The following is an 18,182-nucleotide window of genomic DNA, read 5'->3' as shown; positions in this document are numbered from 1 at the left end:
TACCTTACCCCGAGGTCAGCTCAGTTTTGAAGTTCACTCTAGCAATGCTGACCATTGCGGGGCTGTGAGACAGTACAGTCTGAGCTCGGTCATCAGCGGGTTGCCAGCTTTGTCTCTGCCGCTCCGCGGCCCCGGCTTACTCGAAGGTCCCCGGGGAATAGCCTCACCTTTGCCCCACTTCCCAGTCTAGCCCCTAACTTCCCGCCGTCTATTGGCTGCGCAGCCGCCCAATGGGCAGGCGGAAACCGCGGGCTCGTGCTGCCGGTCTAGGGCGTCTTATCTCGTTCGCGCGTCTCGCGAGCATTAGGTGACTGGCTGAGGCGGCGCCAGTTGGCCGGGCACGGGGCTGCTGTAAGGCCGAGGTTGCGGCGGAAGCGGAGACCATGTTCCGAGCGGCGGCTCCGGGGCAGCTCCGGCGGGCGGTGAGTCCGGACTGGGAAGGCGAACCCAGGGACGGCCCCCCGTCAACCCGCCGTCCCTATGGGGTCTTGCAAAGATCACTGGCCCCCTCAGATTCGACCAGCCCTCGCGCCCGCAGGCCGGTCCCCGCCTGGGACTTGGGTCCAAAGTTCTGGGGCCTGCCCTGGACTCCCTGCGGGACGCCAGTTCGGGGCAGAAGTCAGAGGTTTGGGGTCAGGGTGACCCCGAATGATGTGAATTTGCGCGTCTGCTGCCCCTTCTTCTGGCCCACTCTCTGCCCTGCCGTTTCCCACCTTTGTCGGTCACTCTGGGCACTTTCGGGCCGCCAGGTCCTCCACACTTGCTCCACACCCGAGGAAGCAAAATGTCACCGGGGAATGCCCTGTTGGGGAAAGTTTCAAACCTAGATTCCTCCCGGAGGCCGGCATTTCTGGAAGAATTAAACACTTTGGGCGCATTGTGGCTACTCCGACCCACTCACTGTCAAGGGCGGGGGTGGGGTGGGGTGGGAGGCTGCGTGGCCAGTTATGGAAGCTGGTTCTGCTTTCTGGTTTATGGAGCAGGGCTGAATTTAGGTGATTGTATTTGTAAAACCTGCGATCCGATTTGACAGCTTTAGCCAGTTTTGAAAGGCAGACGTCTTTTTATATGCTTCAGGCTGACCTGCTTTTAACCAGCAGATTGTAGATTAGGTTAACTGGTGACAGTGGTACATTTTCAGTGTTTCATTAGTGACAAACCACATTTCTCTCTTCTGTTGTGAGAAGGACTGATAGGAAACATATTTTCCTTCTCATGCTGTGGGAAAGGAGTATTTGGAGACTGACCAGTCACAAGTCAAGTAACAATAATTTATATTGTGGATTGTGTAGTTTTCCTAGTTTACATTTAGGTGAAATGAGAAACAAGATTGGTAAACTTGGGTCAGAAACTTACCTGATGGTTTGTACCTTTTCTCCTTTTTTTTTTTTTTTTTTTTCCTGTGCATGGATATTTTCCCATCCACTCCTGGAATTTTTCTCTCTGAGGCATAGCTGGAGCTCTTTCTAGATGTCTGTAGACATTAGACTTTTGTTTGTTTGTTTAAGAGACAAGGTCTGGCTCTGTTTCCCATGCTGGAGTGGAGTGCAGTGGCACGATATGGGCTCACTGCAACCGTCGCGCGACCTCCCAGGTTCAAGCGATTCTCCCACCTCAGCTTCCCGAGAAGCTGGGATCACAGGTGCGCATCATCACGCCTGGCTAATTTTTTTTTTTTTTTTTTTTTTTTTTTTTTTTTTTTTTTTTTTTTTAGAGACGGAGTTTCCCCCATGTTACCCAGGCTGGTCTCGAACTCTTGTCCTCAAGTGATCCACCTGCCTCGGCCTCCCAAAGTCCTGGAATTACAGGCCTGAGCTACCGCGCCTAGCCTTAGACATCTTTTTTCTTGTGCGTATTCCTTGTTTAATAAAAAGTTCTGACCCTCCCCTCCCCTAAAGAGTTCAAACCCATGTCTTTCAGGTTAGTGTCCTGTCTTCCCCTCAGGACATGTTTTCTCCCGGTTGGGGATCTAGACATAAACAAGTGAAAGTCATGAATTTGGGGAAATTCCAGGAACCTGAGCCAGAAGAATGCTGCTCTATGCAGCAGTTGGAAAACAGTTTTGTGGACAGATTACAAGTCTGGCCTAAGTGAAATTATAATTGTGGTGGGGGATGGAATTTAGGACTCAGTAATTTTGTAGAGCTAACAGAAAAAAATGGAATGATTAAGTAATTTTTACTATCCACATCGTTGGCTAATGTGTATAGACATTACTTCCAGATATTCATTGTGGTTTGCCAAAGACTTTGACCTTGACTTATTTTTAAAATTTGAAGTCAAGCTAAGTAGAATAGCTGTTTTTTGTTTGTTTGTTTGTTTGTTTGTTTGTTTTTGAGACGGAGTCTCGCTCTGTCGCCCAGGCTGGAGTGCAGTGGCGCGATCTCAGCTCACTGCAAGCTCCGCCTCCCGGGTTCACGCCATTCTCCTGCCTCAGCCTCCTGAGTAGCTGGGACTACAGGCACCCGCCACCACGCCCCGCTAATTTTTTTGTATTTTTAGTAGAGACGGGGGTTTCACTGTGTTAGCCGGTATGGTCTCGATCTCCTGACCTCATGATCCGCCAGCCTCAGCCTCCCAAAGTGCTGGGATTACAGGCGTGAGCCACCGCGCCCAGCCTAGAATAGCTGTTTTAAAGTCATTAAGAATGTTGGAGAGATTTGGATTTCTAGCATAAAAGAAATGGTGGCAACACTTCTAAAGTGGACCCATATATTAATAGGGACATATACCTGTATTTAACTTTTTAAATTTTGAAATAGTTGCACTTATAGAAAAGTTGCAAGAATAGTACAAAGAAATCTCAAAACCCTTCCCCTGGTTTTCCCAGCATGTTAGCAGTTTGACACATTTGCTTTATCTTTCCACATATATACATAATACTATCTTTCTGAACCATTTGAAAGTATGTTGCAAATGTGCCCTCTACTCCTAAATAATTGAGTGATATTTTAAAAGAACAAAGAGGTTCACTTTCTAACTACACTGTAATTGGCAATATCTGTAAGTTTCACCATAAAATACTGTTTTCTAATCTATGGATGTTCAATTTTGCCAGTTGTCCCATTAGTACAGTTTATAGCAATTTTCCTTATTCTGGTCTAAGATACTCTAGATGTCCTGCAAGTGGTTTTCATGTCTCTTTACTCTGTTAGAAAGGTTCCTCAGCCTTCCTTTGGGTTTGATGACATTGGTGTATTTGAAGAGTACAGGCCTTCTATTTTCCAGACTGTCACTCAATTTGGGTTTGTCTGGTGTTTCCTCATGATTAGATTCAGGTCATGTATTCTTGGTGGGAATGTCACAAAAGTGGTATTGTGTTCCCCGTGCATCATATTAGCAGGTACTTAATGTTGGTTTATCCCATTAGTGGTAATGCTGACTTTAGTTACTTAGCCAAAGTGTTGTTTGCCAGGTTTCTCCACTGTCAAGTTAATACTCCTCCTTTTGTAATTTTTAACTAATCTGTGAGGCGATTCATTGAGACTATGTGACTCTCCTATTTCTCATCAGACTTTTACCCAGTCTTAGCATCTGTTGATGATTTTTGCCTGAGAAATGATTACTATGATGCAAAATGGTGATTTTCTATTTCCATGATACCTTCTACATTTTTTAGTTATTCTACTATAAGGAAGAACATTATCTTCTTGCATATTTATGGATTTATGGATACATGGATCCTTATTTAGGATAATACATTTCTACCTTATGCTCAAGTTGTCTCATGTTTGTAAAGTGGGGCCCATTCAATCTGACTCCTGTTTGTTTACATATATATGTTTGCGATATCACAAAGTCAAAATAGCTTATCTCAAATCCCCACTCTTGAAATTAAAAAAAAAAATGTTCTCTAGCTAACCATTAATGCATTTAGGAAGAGGATACATTTCCAAAACCATATTTAAAAAAATAAAGTTAGGAATTACAGTTAAAAGATTACCATAAACTGTTAACAATGTGAATATAGTTAACACTTAACACTTAAAAATGGTTAAGATGGGGCCAACCATGGTGGCTGACACCTGTAATCCCAGCACTTTGGGAGGCTGAGGCAGATGGATCACCTGAGCTCAGGAGTTCGAGACCAGCCTGCGCAACATGGCGAAACCCCATCTCTACCAAAAAAAAAAAAAAATAGCCAGGCGCCATGGTTCACACCTGTAGTCCCAGCTACTTGGGAGGCTGAGGCACGAGACTTGCTTGAACCTGGGCGTTTGAGGCTGCATTGAGCCCAGGTAGCACCACTGCCCTCCGGCCTGGGCAACAGAGTGAGACCCTGTTTCAAAAAAAAAAAAGGTTAAGATGGTAAATTTTATGTATTCTTTTAAACCACTTTGTTAAACTATTAGGATATAAGTTCAATGACTTGCATTTGGTATCTAAGTTCCATTTTTAGTTCTGACTGATTTGTGCCATTGAGTAAAGTCTTTCATCCTTATGTGTGTGGCAATGGTCTTTAAAGTCATCTGTTAACAAAGATAGTTTTTATATCTATAATAAAGAGCTAGAGAACACACCAAGAGGAAAATAGGTAGGCATTTGCAGTTAGTTAATATTCTTGCAGGGATATTCATCCTAATTATTGTTATTTATTAATTTGCTCTTGAAATTGATTTATTGAAGAATAAGAAGATGCAGAAAAATATTTATGTGGTGAGTGAAACAACAATTTCAAGGTCATTTGAGTACTCTTGTTACTGTGTTTATTGTCAGGTGGGAAGGAATATCTATCAGGACTGAGAAGCTATGAAACTGGTGTGAAGGAACATGACACTTTTCTGTCTAGTATTGATGAATAAGATTGAACTCTGTAATTTGCATGCAAATTTTAATTTCTATTGAAAGAAGAAAGAGAGCCAATTTTGGTGTGATTCTAAAAGAAAATTTATTGCATAAGGTGAATTCAGTAAAATTATGATGCCTGCCAATGTGTCTACTAAGAGTCTTGTCCGTTCTTAAAGTGAAGTAAATTGACTGTGTTTTTAGTATTACAGTCAATGTCATATAACATTTCTGGTCATGGTTAAAAGCTGCTATATTTTATTACTAAAAAGATTAAAGGAAGTATTTAAAGTACAGAAATATAATATACATTTTAAAAATTACAAAATGTATGTTAAAATAGGGATAGGTGACTTTATATATTATCCTTTTGGGTATGACTCAGAAAGATTTTATAGCTTATTCTTGCTGTTTTTCTTTTTTTAATTAAGAAGCAAAAAAACCGGCTGGGCGCAGTGGCTCATGTCTGTAATCCCAGCACTTTGGGAGGCTGAGGTGGGTGGATTGCAAGGTCAGGAGTTCGAGATTAGCCTGACCAACATGGTGAAACCGTCTCTACTAAAAATACAAAAATTAGCTGGGTGTGGTGGTGCATGCCTGTAATCCCAGCTACTTAGGAGGCTGAGGCAGGAGAATTGCTTGAACCCGGGAGGCGGAGGTTGGAGTGAGCTGAGATCACGCCACTGCACTGCAGTCTGGGCGACAGAGCGAGACTCTGTCTCAAAAAAAAAAAAAAGAAAAAAAAAAGAAAAAAACCCTCCCCTGCCCTCTATACCCTCATTACACCTAGTTTCCAAAGATGGTTGGGGTGGAGGTATAGGTTACAATCATTCTTACTACTTTAGGTTATGAGTGGGTTTGTAAGGGTAGAGAGTTAGATTCCAGCTTTTTTTCTTCTTCTGCCATCTGTGGTACTTTACTATGTGAATATACAGTTCAAGTCACAGCAAGAACTCTAAAAAACTGACAAGCAAAAACAATGTCAAAAATGAGGCTGACGCTGGGCACAGTGTCATGTGCCTGTAGTCACAGCTACTCATGTGGCTGAGGCAGGAGGATCACTTGAGTCCAGGAGACCAGCCTGAGCAACATAGCAAGACCCAGTCTCAAACAAATACCCACCCCCACAAGAAAAAAAACAAAACAAAACTATTGAGGTTGAAAAAGAGAAGGACCAAAATGTGTTCATTGGACTTAGCCATAATGAAGTTTTTGGTGACTTTGGAAAGATTGTATTCAGTGTTGTGAAGGTGAAAGCCAGTTTGCATGAGTAACTGAAAAAATGGAAGGTGAGGTAATAGAGTTGGTGTCTGTGGAAATTATTTTCAAGAAGTTTAGCTTTGAAAGGGTGCAGAGAGGGTGATAACCTCTTTAAATCCTGCCCACAAGAAGTATACTATCTTATAAAGGCCAGTCAACTTTATATGGATATGTGGCTGGCATGAGAAAGAAAACTTCATATTTTGCTATTTGCAACCAAGTCTAAACAGAGTATAGAGAACTTCTCTAAAAGCATGATGGTGTGTCTGTTTTAGTGATGTAACAGTTTATATACTGTTTAGTTACCCTTATACATGTTTAGTTGATTACATTATCAATGAGGAAACAGTTGCTTTTTAGTTTTTGATAATTTTAAGAAAAGTTTTCATTTAGTTACTATTCATTGAGTGCCAACTGTACGCCAGAGAGGTAGATACCAAGTACACAGTGGAGAACAAGACAGACCTAGTCCCTGCCCTTGTGATGCAAACAGAGTAAGGAAGAAACACATTATTTTAAGTGTGGTCATTGTTACAGAACATAGAGGGTGTTTGGGAGAGGTTTAATCTTGTTAGAGGACTGGAAAACACTGAAAGGATATCTGTGAAATTATGTTTGCACACTGAGGTGCCTTAAACTATTGTTACTGAGTGATAAAGTAATAGAGCGGAGGATTTTCTTTCTTTCTTTTTTTTTTTTTTGAGACAGAGTCTCACTCTGTTGCCCAGGCGGGAGTGCAGTGGCGCCATCTCGACTCACTGCAGCCTCCGCCGCCTGGGTTCACGCCATTCTTCTGCCTCAGCCTCCCAAGTAGCTGGGACTACAGGTGCCCGCCACCACGCCCGGCTAATTTTTGTATTTTTAGTAGAGACGGGGTTTCACCATGTTAGCCAGGATGGTCTCGCTCTCCTGACCTTGTGATCTGCCCGTCTCGGCCTCCCAAAGTGCCGGGATTACAGGTGTGAGCCACTGCGCCTGGCCGAGGATTTTCTTTAGATAAAAACATCACTTCATTTTTTAGTTTTGTCTAAAATCATTTATCATTGCTGTATTTCCCCCCCCCCTTTTTTTTTTTTTTTTTTTTTTTTTTTTGAGATAGAGTCTTACTCTCTCACCCAGGCTGGAGTGCAGTGGTGTGATCTTGACTCACTGCAGCCTCAACCTTCTAGGCTTAAATGATCCTTCCATCTCAGCCTTCCAAGTAGCTGGGGCTACGGGAATGCGCCACCACATCTGACTAATTTTTTAATTTTTATCTTTCATAGAAACAGGGTCTTACTGTATTGTCCAGGCTGGTCTTAAACTCCTGGGCCAATTTTAGGTTTGCAGGGTATCTGTGCAGATTTATTATGAGTAAATCATGTGTCCTGGGGGTTTGATGTACAGATTATTTTGCCGCCCAGGTAATGAACATAGCATCCAATAGGTAATTTTTTGATTCTCACCCTGCTCCCACCCTCCGCCCTCAAATAGGCCCAGGTATCTATTGTTCCCTTCTTTGTATCCATAGGTACTTGATGTTTGGCTGCCACTTACAAGAGAGAACATTCCATGTTTGGTTTTTCTGTTCCTGCGTTAATTCACTTAGGATAATGGCCTCCAGCACCGTCCATGTTGCTCTAAAGGACATGATCTCATTCTTTTTAATGGCTGTGTAGTATTCCATGATGTATATATACCACATTTTCTTTACCCAGTCCATCCCTTGCATGGGCATCTAGGTTGATTCCATGTCTTTGCTACTGTGAATAGTGCTGCCATGAACATGCACATGCATGTATCTTTATGGTAGAATGGTTCATATTCCTTTGGGTATATTCCCAATTATGGTATTGCTGGGTCGAATGTTCTAAGTTCTTTGAGAAATCACCACATTGCTTTCCGCAGTGGCTGAACTAATTTACATCCTCACCAGCAGTATATAAGCGTTCCTTTTCTCTGCAACCTTGCCAGCATCTGTTGTTTTTTGAGTTTTAAATAATAGCCATTCTGACTGGTGTGAGATGTCTCATTGTGGTTTTTATTTGCATTTCTCTAATGATTAGTTAATGTTGAGCATTTTTTTATATGCTTGTTGGCCACATATGAGAAGTGTCTGTTGATGTCCATTGCCCATTTTTTAATAGGGTTGTTTTTTGCTTGTTGATTTAAGTTCTTTATAGATTCTGGTTATTAGACGTTTGTCAGATGCATAGTTTGCAAATTTTTTCTTACCATTCTGTAGGTTGTCTGTTTACTTTGTTGATAGTTTATTTTGCTGTGCAGAAGCTCTTTAGTTTAATTAGGTCTTACTTGTAAGTTTTTATTTTTGTTGCAATTTCTTTTGGAGTGTTCGTCATGAAATCTTTGCCAGGGTCTATGTTCAAAATGCCATTTCCTACGTTTTCTTCTTGGGTTTTTATAGTTCGAGGTCTTACATTTAAATCATTTTTTTTTGTTTGTTTTTTGAGATGGAGACTTGCTTTGTCACCCAGGCTGGAGTGCAAGGGTGCAATCTCGGCTCACTGCAACCTCCGCCTCCTGGGTTCAAGCAATTCTCCTGCCGCAGCCTTCGGAGGAGCTGGGATTACAGGCGCCTGCCACCACGCCCAGCTAATTTTTGTATTTTTAGTAGAGACAACAGGGTTTCACCATGTTGGCCAGGCTGGTCTCGAACTCCTGACCTTAGGTGATCCACTCGCCTCGGCCTCTCAAAGTGCTGGGATTGCAGGTGTGAGCCACTGCACCTGGCAGAAGTTTTTTTGTTTTGTGGTGTTTTGTTTTTAAGTAGAGTTTAGCCTGTGTGGTAGTACACATCTGTAGTCCTAGCTACTCAGGAGGCTGAGGCAGGAGGATCCCTTAGGGCCCAGGAATTGGAGGCCAGCCTGGGCAACATAGAAAGACACTGTCTCTAAAAATAAAATTTTTTGAAAATAGACTTTATGTTTTAGAGCAGTTTTAGGTTCACAGCAAAATCCAATGGAAAGTACAGAGAGTCTTCCTGGTCCACACACCCACAACCTCCTCCACTGTCAACATACAGCACCAGAGTTGTCTATTTGTTACAATTAATGAATTTACATTGACATCAGCATTTCCCAGAGTCCATAGTTTACATTAGGATTCACTCTTTGTGTTGTACCTTCTATGGGTTTGGACAAATGTATAATGACAGGTATCTACCATTATTATATCATACAGAATAGTTTCACTGCCCCCGCCCCCACTCCCCCTGGAAAAAACAAAACAACAACAACAAAAAACCTCTATGCTTTGTTCTCCTAATCCCTGGCAGTCACTGATCTTTTTACTGTTTCTATAGTTTTGCGTTTAACAGAATGTCATATAGTTGGGATTAGACAGCATGTAGCCTTTTCAGACTGTTTTTTTTTTCACTAAGTAATATGCATTCAAGGTTCCTCCATGTCATTCTCATTTCTTGTTACTGCTGAATAAGATTCCATTGTATGAATATTTATTCACCTACTGAAGGACATTTTGGTTGCTTCCAAGTTTTGGCAGTTATGAATAAACCTGCTGTAGACGTCTGGTTTTTGTGTGGACCTAAGTTTTCAACTCATTTGGGTATGTACAAAGGAGTGCAGTTGCTAGAATGTATGGTAAGATTATGTTTAGTTTTATAAGCAACTGCCAAACTGTCTTCCAAAGTGGCTGTACCAGTTTGCATTTTTACCAGCAATGAATGAGAGTTTCTGTTGTTCCACATCCTTACTAGCATTTGGTATTGTCAGTGTTTTGGTTTTTTACCATTCTAATAAGTGTGTAGTGGTATCTCGTTTTAATTTGCAATTTCCTAGTGAGCATCTTGATGTTGAGCATCTTTTCATATGCTTCTTGGCCATCTTCTTTGGTGAGGTACCTGTTCAGATCCTTTCCCCCTATTTAAATCAGATCGTTCATTTTTTATGTTGACTTTTAAGGGTTCTTTATGTATTTTAGATAAGTCTTTTATCAGATATGTCTTTTGCACATATTTTGTCCCAGTCTATGGCTTGTCTTCTCATTCTTTTGATGAAGAGGTGTTTGTTTTGTTTTGTTTTGAGATGGAGTCTCTCTCGCCTAGGCTGGAGTGCAGTGGTGTGATCTCGGCTCACTGAAACATCCACCTCCAGGATTCAAGTGATTCTTGTGCCTTAGCCTCCTGAGTAGCTGGGACTATGGCGTATGCCACCATGCCCAGCTAATTTTCGTATTTTTAGGAGAAATGGGGTTTCACACTACTGACCAGGCTGGTCTCGAACTCCTGACTTCAGGTGATCCACTGGCCTCGGCCTCCCAAATTGCTGGGATTACAGGCGTGAGCCACTGCGACTGGCCAACGAAGAGTTCTTTAAAAAAAATGTTCACTTCCCTTATTGGTGTCAGCTCTGTGCTGGATACTGGAGTCTAGGGTTATAGTGGTAAGAAATATCAGACATTGCTCCTGTACTCAGTATCAAAGGGGGAAGACAAGACAATCAGGTGAATATGATCAGGTGTGATAAGTGCTGTAATGAAGGCAATTACAGGGTACCATGTTGGTGCTAGCAAAGCTAACTAGTCCGAGACGGTCCAAAGAAGGCTTTTATGTGTAGCTAACATTTATTGAGGATTAATATGTTCCAGGCATCATTCCAAGAGCTTTACATTTATTAATTTAACCCTCACAACAACTCTATGAGATATTAATATTATTATCATCATCTCCATTTTACAGTCAGAGAACTGAGGTACTGAGAAGTTATGGTGGAGGTGGGATTCAAACCCAGGCAACGTGGCTGGCTCCAAAGCCTGTACTCTACCACTGCAACTGTACTAATGCTTTTTGGAGGAATTGACCTTTCAGCAGAAAACCTAAGGATGATTAATTGGAATTTAGTAGGGTAACAGGGAAAGAGGTCCACTAGGCAGAGGGAGCAATGTGTGGGAAGGCTGGAAGTCTGAGAGAGCATGGCAAGTTCAAGTATCTGAAAATAAGGCATAAATGCAGTGAGGGATATATGGTTAGGGAGGTAGATCACGCCATAAAATAAACGCATGATAAACCAACCTAAGGAGTCTAGTTTACCATATCCAGAGGAGGCAGAAAGCAATAGCAGTGTTTTAAGCAGGGGAGAATAACATGTTAGATTTGTGTCATGGAACGATCACTGAGAGAAATAGATTGGTAGGAAGCAGAATTGTAGGTTAGAAACAAGCTGGGTTGGGAGACTCTGTGGGGTAATAGAGGAGAAGGATAATGGCCTGCACTAGGATATTGGCATTGACGATGGAGAGAAGTGAATGGATTTAGGAGTAGCTCTCTTTAGAAGGAAGAATTGTTATGACTTGAGTGGTTGGTTAGATGTAAGGTTGAGAGAAAACCCAGAGATGATTCTCTGGTCATGGTTGGGGCAGATCGAAGTCTGGAGAAGTAGCAGTATGGGGAAGGGGCTGGAGGAACAGAGGGAAAACATGAATTAAAGTTTAAATTTGCTGAGATGGAAAGTGTTTGATGAGACAGGCAAGTTAAGCACTTAGATATACAGATGTAACCTTATTATAAGTCTAGCACTTAGGAAAGAGCTTTGAACCCTATTTGAGATTTATATATATAAAATATTTGAGCCACTCTTCTATAGGGGTTAAATTAAGCCATGGAAGGCAGAAGGGAGTAGTCAGTAACTTCAAACATTGCTGAGATAACAAGTAACATAAAGCCTGAAAAGGGTTTGTTGGTAATTTGGGTGAGGGCAAAAACCAGATGCAAGTAATTGAGGAGGGAGTGAGAATGAGAAATGAGAGAAGCTAGAGTTGAATGTGGGTTTGTGGCTTTTTAGCAGGATTGTTGCAAATGGGGAGAGCCTCAATCATGTTTAAATGTTGATGAGAAGGAACCAGGGTAAAGGGAGAAGCTGGAGACATGATTGGGAAGTGTAAATTACAGTCTCTGAGTAGATTCGAGAGAATGGAATCTAGATCCCAGATGAAGGGATTAGACCCAGGAGAAAGGATCCACAGCAGCTTCCATTGTGATAGGGCAAGGACAGGAATTGTAATAGGGCAGGGACAGGAATTTCTATGTTGAGTATCAGGAAAGGAAATCAGGTCCCCCGATGGCTTTAGTTGTCATTGTGAAGTAGGAGGTGAGGCTACCTTCTAAGAGTAGGGGGCAGAATGTGTTGGCAGTTTAAGAAACATCAGGAGGCAGGCACGGTGGCTCATGCCTGTAATCCAAGCACTCTGGGAGGCCAAGGTGCGAGGATCGTTTGAGCCCAGGAGTTCAAGACCAGCCCGGGCAACACAGCAAGACCCTGCCTCTACAAAAAATAAATAATTGGCTGGACATGGTGGCGTGTACCTGTGGTCCCAGCGACTTGGGAGGCTGAGATGGGAGGAACGCTTGAGCCTGGGAGGTTGAAGCTGCAGAGAGCTGTGATTGTGCCACTGTATTCAAGACTGGGTAATAGAGGGAGACTTTGTTTCCAAAAAAGAAAAAGAAGAGAAACATCAGGAGAGGATATTTGAAATCATTGCTGTGGAAGGTGAGAGTGCGAACAAGGAAGTTGTGGTAGCATTGCTAGGCAGTTTTGAGAGCCCAGGTAAGGCTGATGACTAAGAATTTATGGGTGGCATAGGCCTGCATAGTTAATTTTTATTTAAATAGCAGTGTTTGAAGAGATCGAGATTCCTTTTGAGGCAATTACCTCATTAAGTATTTCAATAGTTATCTTTAAATGTTTAAGAATTTGGCTCCTTTTCCTCTCATAACTATTGTTAAAAGAGGATTGATCCTAAAGTGTAGAGAGGCAATGGGTTATAAAATAATAAAATGAAAATTTGTTTCCTTTAAAACCTTTTCAATAATGGACATGTATTTTTTTTACTCTTTAGTCATATTCTGTACTACTCTTCTGCTTAAAATAGGATTTTAGAGTTATAGAATTTTTAGAGCAGGAAAAGAGGTCTTTTGAGATTATATTTTTCTTTCTGACAATGCTATTTTTTTTTTTAAGCACAAGAATGTTTGCCAAGTGCAATCTTACAGGAATGACCCATGTATAAAACAGCTAAAAATGGTGGTTCTTTGATGTGTGCTGGTAATTAGGAACTCAAACTGTGGAGTCAGACTACCTGGACTTAGAATAACCTGACTCTGCTTCCTACCTGTGTAGCTGCTAAGCTCCAGTTTCCTCATCTGTGAAGTTGGAGTAATACTAGTACCTCCATCATAGACTTTGTAGGAATTTTAAATAGGATACTATGTATAAAACTGCTTAGTACAGTGCTCCATCAATGTTAGTTTGGTTAATCTGGTTAAAGCAAAGTTGGGTAGGGGGGCATTCTAGCAGCTGTACATGCCTAGTCCCTACCTTATCCCATGTGGTGGCTCCTGAGATAGCTTCCTAGAACCCTTCTATAGATGCAGTTTGAAAATCTCTAATCTTGGCTAGGTGCGGTGGCTCAATCTGTAATCTCAGCACTTTGGGAGGCTGAGGCAGGCAGATCATTTGAGGTCAGGAGTTCAAGGCCAGCCTGGCCAACATGGTGAAACCCCACTCTCTACTAAAAATACAAAAATTAGCTGGGTGTGGTAATGCATGCCTGTAATCCCAGCTACCTGGCAGGCTGAGGCAGGAGAATCGCTTGAACCCTGGAGGCGGTGGTTGCAGTGAGTCAAGAGCACGCCACTGCACTCTGGCCTGGGCAACAGAGCGAGACTCTCTCTCAAAAAAAAAAAAAAAAATCTCTAATCTGATTCATCCTCCTAAATTTGCAGATGGGCTTTAGATTGTAGAATAACATTTTAAAAGTTCAGGCCAATTTCTTCTGCTCTAGGTTCTACACAACCGCTATTGCTGAATTAAGCCGCATAACCATGCCTAGAGGCTGTAGCTTCTCTCTAGGTGGTATCTGAGAAATGGAATGTAAAACATTGAATTAGAAGGAAGTTTAATATTTTAAAAATTATAGAGGAGTCAATAAAATAGAGTACCTTTATGATGTATATAATGCTTAGTAAAAATCGATCAGCTAGATGGACTGAGTGGGTTCTTAAATATGTTCTTTTGTTGTTTATGCTTATAAATCTAATTTTGATAAATCTTTTAAAAAGTATATATAATCTCCAATTGGAAGTTCTAAAAGCTTGATGGTTCCTTAGGATAACTACTTAATTTATCTTATGATAGAACTATAATTTACAGCAAGTATGGGCCTTCTGCCACCAAATCTTGGATTTATTCTTCAAATGGTGATGGAAATCTCATAATTTTTATGGCAAATGATGTGTGAAACATAATAAAAAATATGATGTCGGATATATATTGGTAATAAATAGCTTGTTACTGGCAATTCTTGTGAAATGTGATTTAAATAATTTAAATTATTTTTTATTTTTAATTATTTTATTAATTTTATTTAATTATTTATTTATTACAAAGTCCTTTCCAAAATATGATGCTCTTCCAACGAAAAAAGAAAGGGTACCATATAATTAATTCTGCAGATGTACATTGGAAAACAAACATTGTATTTGATTCTGGGGATACAAAATATAAATAGGTATGGTATTTGCTTTCTAAGAACTTTCATTTCATTCCAGGAATTGTCCTGACTTCCCTTCAATTCATACCCTCCTTTTAAGTTTCCAGCTCTGGGTAAATTCCATGCTATGCTTTCTTCACTCCAACTCCAGAGCTTAAGGTTATTGCTGAATTAAGCCACGCAACCATGCCATTTGATCCACAGTTCCTCTTTTTCTCACTTTTCTTTGCCATTTTCCATAAGAATAGTTCCAAGATTTTATTTTTTCCTCATGCCTATGGTGCCATTCCTCATCTTTTCACATGATAGAACACCTGAACTTCCTTCCTTCCCCACTTGACTGTACTTCATGATCTGTAGCCTTCAACATTTTGGATCTCTTCATTATTTGAAAAACTGTTCTATTTTATAATTGTATGTGAACAAGTCTAATTTCCTGTGAAATATACAGGGACCATTCTTGTTCATCTTTGTGTTCCTTGTGTTTAAAATTATTCCACATGACCATGAATGATTGGTGGTTTCTTGATAGTCTGCATTAGATAGGGCTGGATATTGGTTGGTTCCAAGATACTGTCTGCAAGCTTCCTTTTTTGAATCCAGAAGCATATTTGAACAGTCAAAACCTGGCAAAACTGCTGTTTAGTGTCATATTTTAAAAACATATTTCCATTATCAATTATTTTGGTATTGAATGCATTTTGACTGAAACAATAGGGATCAACTTTCGTGACTGATTTCAAACCCATTATTTGTGATTATACTGTACTCCTATACTGTAGGAGTACAGTATGTAACCAAATGTAATTGGTAGTAGAATTTGACCCGTTCCTAGTTAGGTAGTTAATATGTTCTGTTTAAGGAATTTACATTTAGTTATATAGTAGTTTCTTATCAGATGTAGATTAGTGGGAAAGTTGTTTTGAAGTAATTAAACATTTTTCCTAACAATAGAAGGCTAATTTGCGTTCTAATTTTTATTAGATAAGAATATTAGTAGGCCAGGTGCGGTGGCGCATGCCTGTAATCCCAGCACTTTGGAGGCCGAGGCAGGCGGATCACGAGGTCAGGAGATGGAGACCATCCTGGCTAACACTGTGAAACCCCATCTCTACTGAAAGTACAAAAACAAAATTAGCCGACGTGGTGGTGGGCGCCTGTAGTTCCAGCTACTCAGGAGGCGGAGGCGGGAGAATGGCATGAACCTGGGAGGTGGAGCTTGCAGTGAGCCATGGTCGCGCCACTGCACTCCAGCCTGGGCAACAGAGCGAGACTCCATCTCAAAAAAAAAAAAAAAAAAAAGAATGTTAGTGGTACAGTGATAGACACAAATAGCTAGATTTTCGCTATAGAACAAGTATTTTATAAATAAATTTATAGAATAATATTGTGTACAGAATAGTTTTCTTTAAAGTATACATGCTTAACAATTAGTAAAAAAAAAAAAAAAAACCCTGTGACAACATTCTTTACCTTTTTTTTTCCTTTTTTCTCTTTTTAGGCCTCATTGCTACGATTTCAGAGTACCCTGGTAATAGCTGAGCATGCAAATGATTCCCTAGCACCCATTACTTTAAATACCATTACTGCAGCCACACGCCTTGAAGGTGAAGTGTCCTGCTTAGTAGCTGGAACCAAATGTGACAAGGTGAGAAATCTTTAAGGTCAGCCATAGCACATATTATCTCCATCAAGAGACAGGAAAAGATGGCAACAGAGAATTATGCTTAGGATTGTAACCCAAACTGGGCTCTAATCCTCATTAAATGGTCAGTGTCACAACCATTACCATGTGTGAAAAAGGAACTAAAAGGTTTCTTCCCTAAGCATTTTATCTTTTGAAATGCAGTAGAATACTTGATTTAGTTCCACTGGCACCATCATGTGCCATCAGGTACCAAGTGGAATGATAATATTTGAGTCCCCTTAGAGGTTAATAGCTGATCTCTTTTTTGTGTTAATGAATATACTTGGTAATTGCTTCTAATTCCTGAAAGTGGTAAATCTGGACAAAGTATTATGGATGTTAATTTTTAATTGGTAGAAGAATTTGAATGTTAAGTACTATTCTTTCCAAACTCTAGCTGGTACTAAAAGATGTTCTTGGGTTTGTTTGTTGTTGTTGTTGTTGTTGTTGAAATCAGATGATAACAGCTTGAAACACTAACCCTCTAGAAAGGTGCTATGATATGATTTGCAGGGTCTATACCACCAGGCTGCAATATAGATGAGTGCTTCAGTTAAGCTTACACACCTTGAGCCACCAGTTCCCTCTCACATGGTATAGGAGTTGCTGAGTGTGTAGTTGGGGGCTTAAACTTCACAGAGGAATAAATCTGAAGGGAGTATGTTTTGAGGATTTTATGTTTTATTAAATAATTGATGCTGGCTGGGCATGGTGGCTCATGCCTATAATCCCAGGACTTTGGGAAGCTGAGGTGGGTAGATCACTTGAGGTCAGGTGTTTGAGACCAGCCTGGGCAACATGGTGAAACCCTGTCTCTACTAAAAATATAAAAATTAGCCAGTGTGGTGATGCATGCCTGTAGTCCCAGCTACTTGGAAGGCTGAGGCACGAGAACCACTTGAACCTGGGTGGCAGAGTTTGCAATAAGCAGAGATTGTACCACTGCACTCCAGCCTGGGTGACAAAGTGAGACTGTGTCTCAAAAAATATATTAAAAATAACAATAATTCAGAGCATGTGATAATGCAGGTTCATACTGCTGGTGTTGCTTCTGTCTAATTTTTTACATGAAATTGATAAAAGAACATATTCTGGTAGGTTTATGATTAGTTATGGGGATTTCTTTACCCAATTCCTGCTAACAACTATAGAATCTTACATAGTTGATATAGCCACAATGTGTGATGAGCGATGGCTAAGCTATCTATTTGTATGTCTGTATTAGCCACAGTATATGATGGCTAAGCTATCTTTTTGGTTTCCCTGTTTTTGGATATATAGGAATTTGTGATTTGTTGTTTGTTTTGCTGTGATTTAAAATAATTATTGTAATATTACTTTAAAAAGACTTTGATACTTTATACTACTTTGAGAAAAATCAAAATAGAAATCGTCTTCTGTACTCAGTTACAATCCTAACCTGTCATGTTCTAATTTTAAAGAAAACAACCGGTACCCGTATGAAGAGATCGTTTAATAGAGTTCGGTTTTATACCATTTTATTCAGCTATTTGTCATAAACAGCAAGTTATTCTTCTGTATAATGCCAGACGTTTTTGCCAGTAAAAACAAGATAGTTTCAATGGGAAAATTCTGCCCCATTTTCTATCCCATGCTGCTATGCAGCTACATTGCAATTAACTGAGTTTCTTAATTGGAAATTCTCTTAAAGTTTGAGAAGCTAAATGCAGCTGCATCCATAATAGAGGGCCTCTGTAGTACAAATGGTATGCCGGTGAACACTTGGTTTAGCAGAGAATGTATTTTTGCACTGCATCCTTTCTTCAGTGAATATTGTTGCAAGCTAACAGTTCATATGAGGGTGGCACAAGGCACAGCCTTTTAATCCTACTCATCAGTGAATCAATGAATCAGTTTGGAGGTAAACAAGGAGACAGAAGACGATAGTATGACTGATATGACTTAGCTAAAGTGGAAACCAGCC

The 18,182-nt window shown here is 40.5% G+C and overlaps 1 protein-coding gene across 2 annotated transcripts in view; it reads left to right on the top strand.

Moving 5' to 3' along the window:
- The first annotated feature begins 200 nt into the window (after nucleotides 1–200).
- Nucleotides 201–18,182, top strand: part of ETFA (electron transfer flavoprotein subunit alpha) — a 98,697-nt gene continuing 80,715 nt past the window's right edge. The window contains exons 1-2 of one of the 2 annotated variants that reach the window (XM_008972393.4): nucleotides 201–422; nucleotides 16,052–16,198. In XM_008972393.4, coding sequence (XP_008970641.1) covers nucleotides 384–422; nucleotides 16,052–16,198 — 186 coding nt within the window. In that variant the 5' untranslated portion in view covers nucleotides 201–383. The remainder of the gene's footprint in view (nucleotides 423–16,051; nucleotides 16,199–18,182) is intronic. The other variant, XM_034939192.3, reaches the window with a different exon arrangement.

The sequence above is a fragment of the Pan paniscus genome, chromosome 16 (assembly GCF_029289425.2).
Source record: "Pan paniscus chromosome 16, NHGRI_mPanPan1-v2.0_pri, whole genome shotgun sequence".
NCBI lineage: Eukaryota > Metazoa > Chordata > Mammalia > Primates > Hominidae > Pan > Pan paniscus.
The sequence above is the reverse complement of the archived record's forward strand: the minus strand, read 5'-3'. Positions and strand labels throughout refer to the sequence as shown.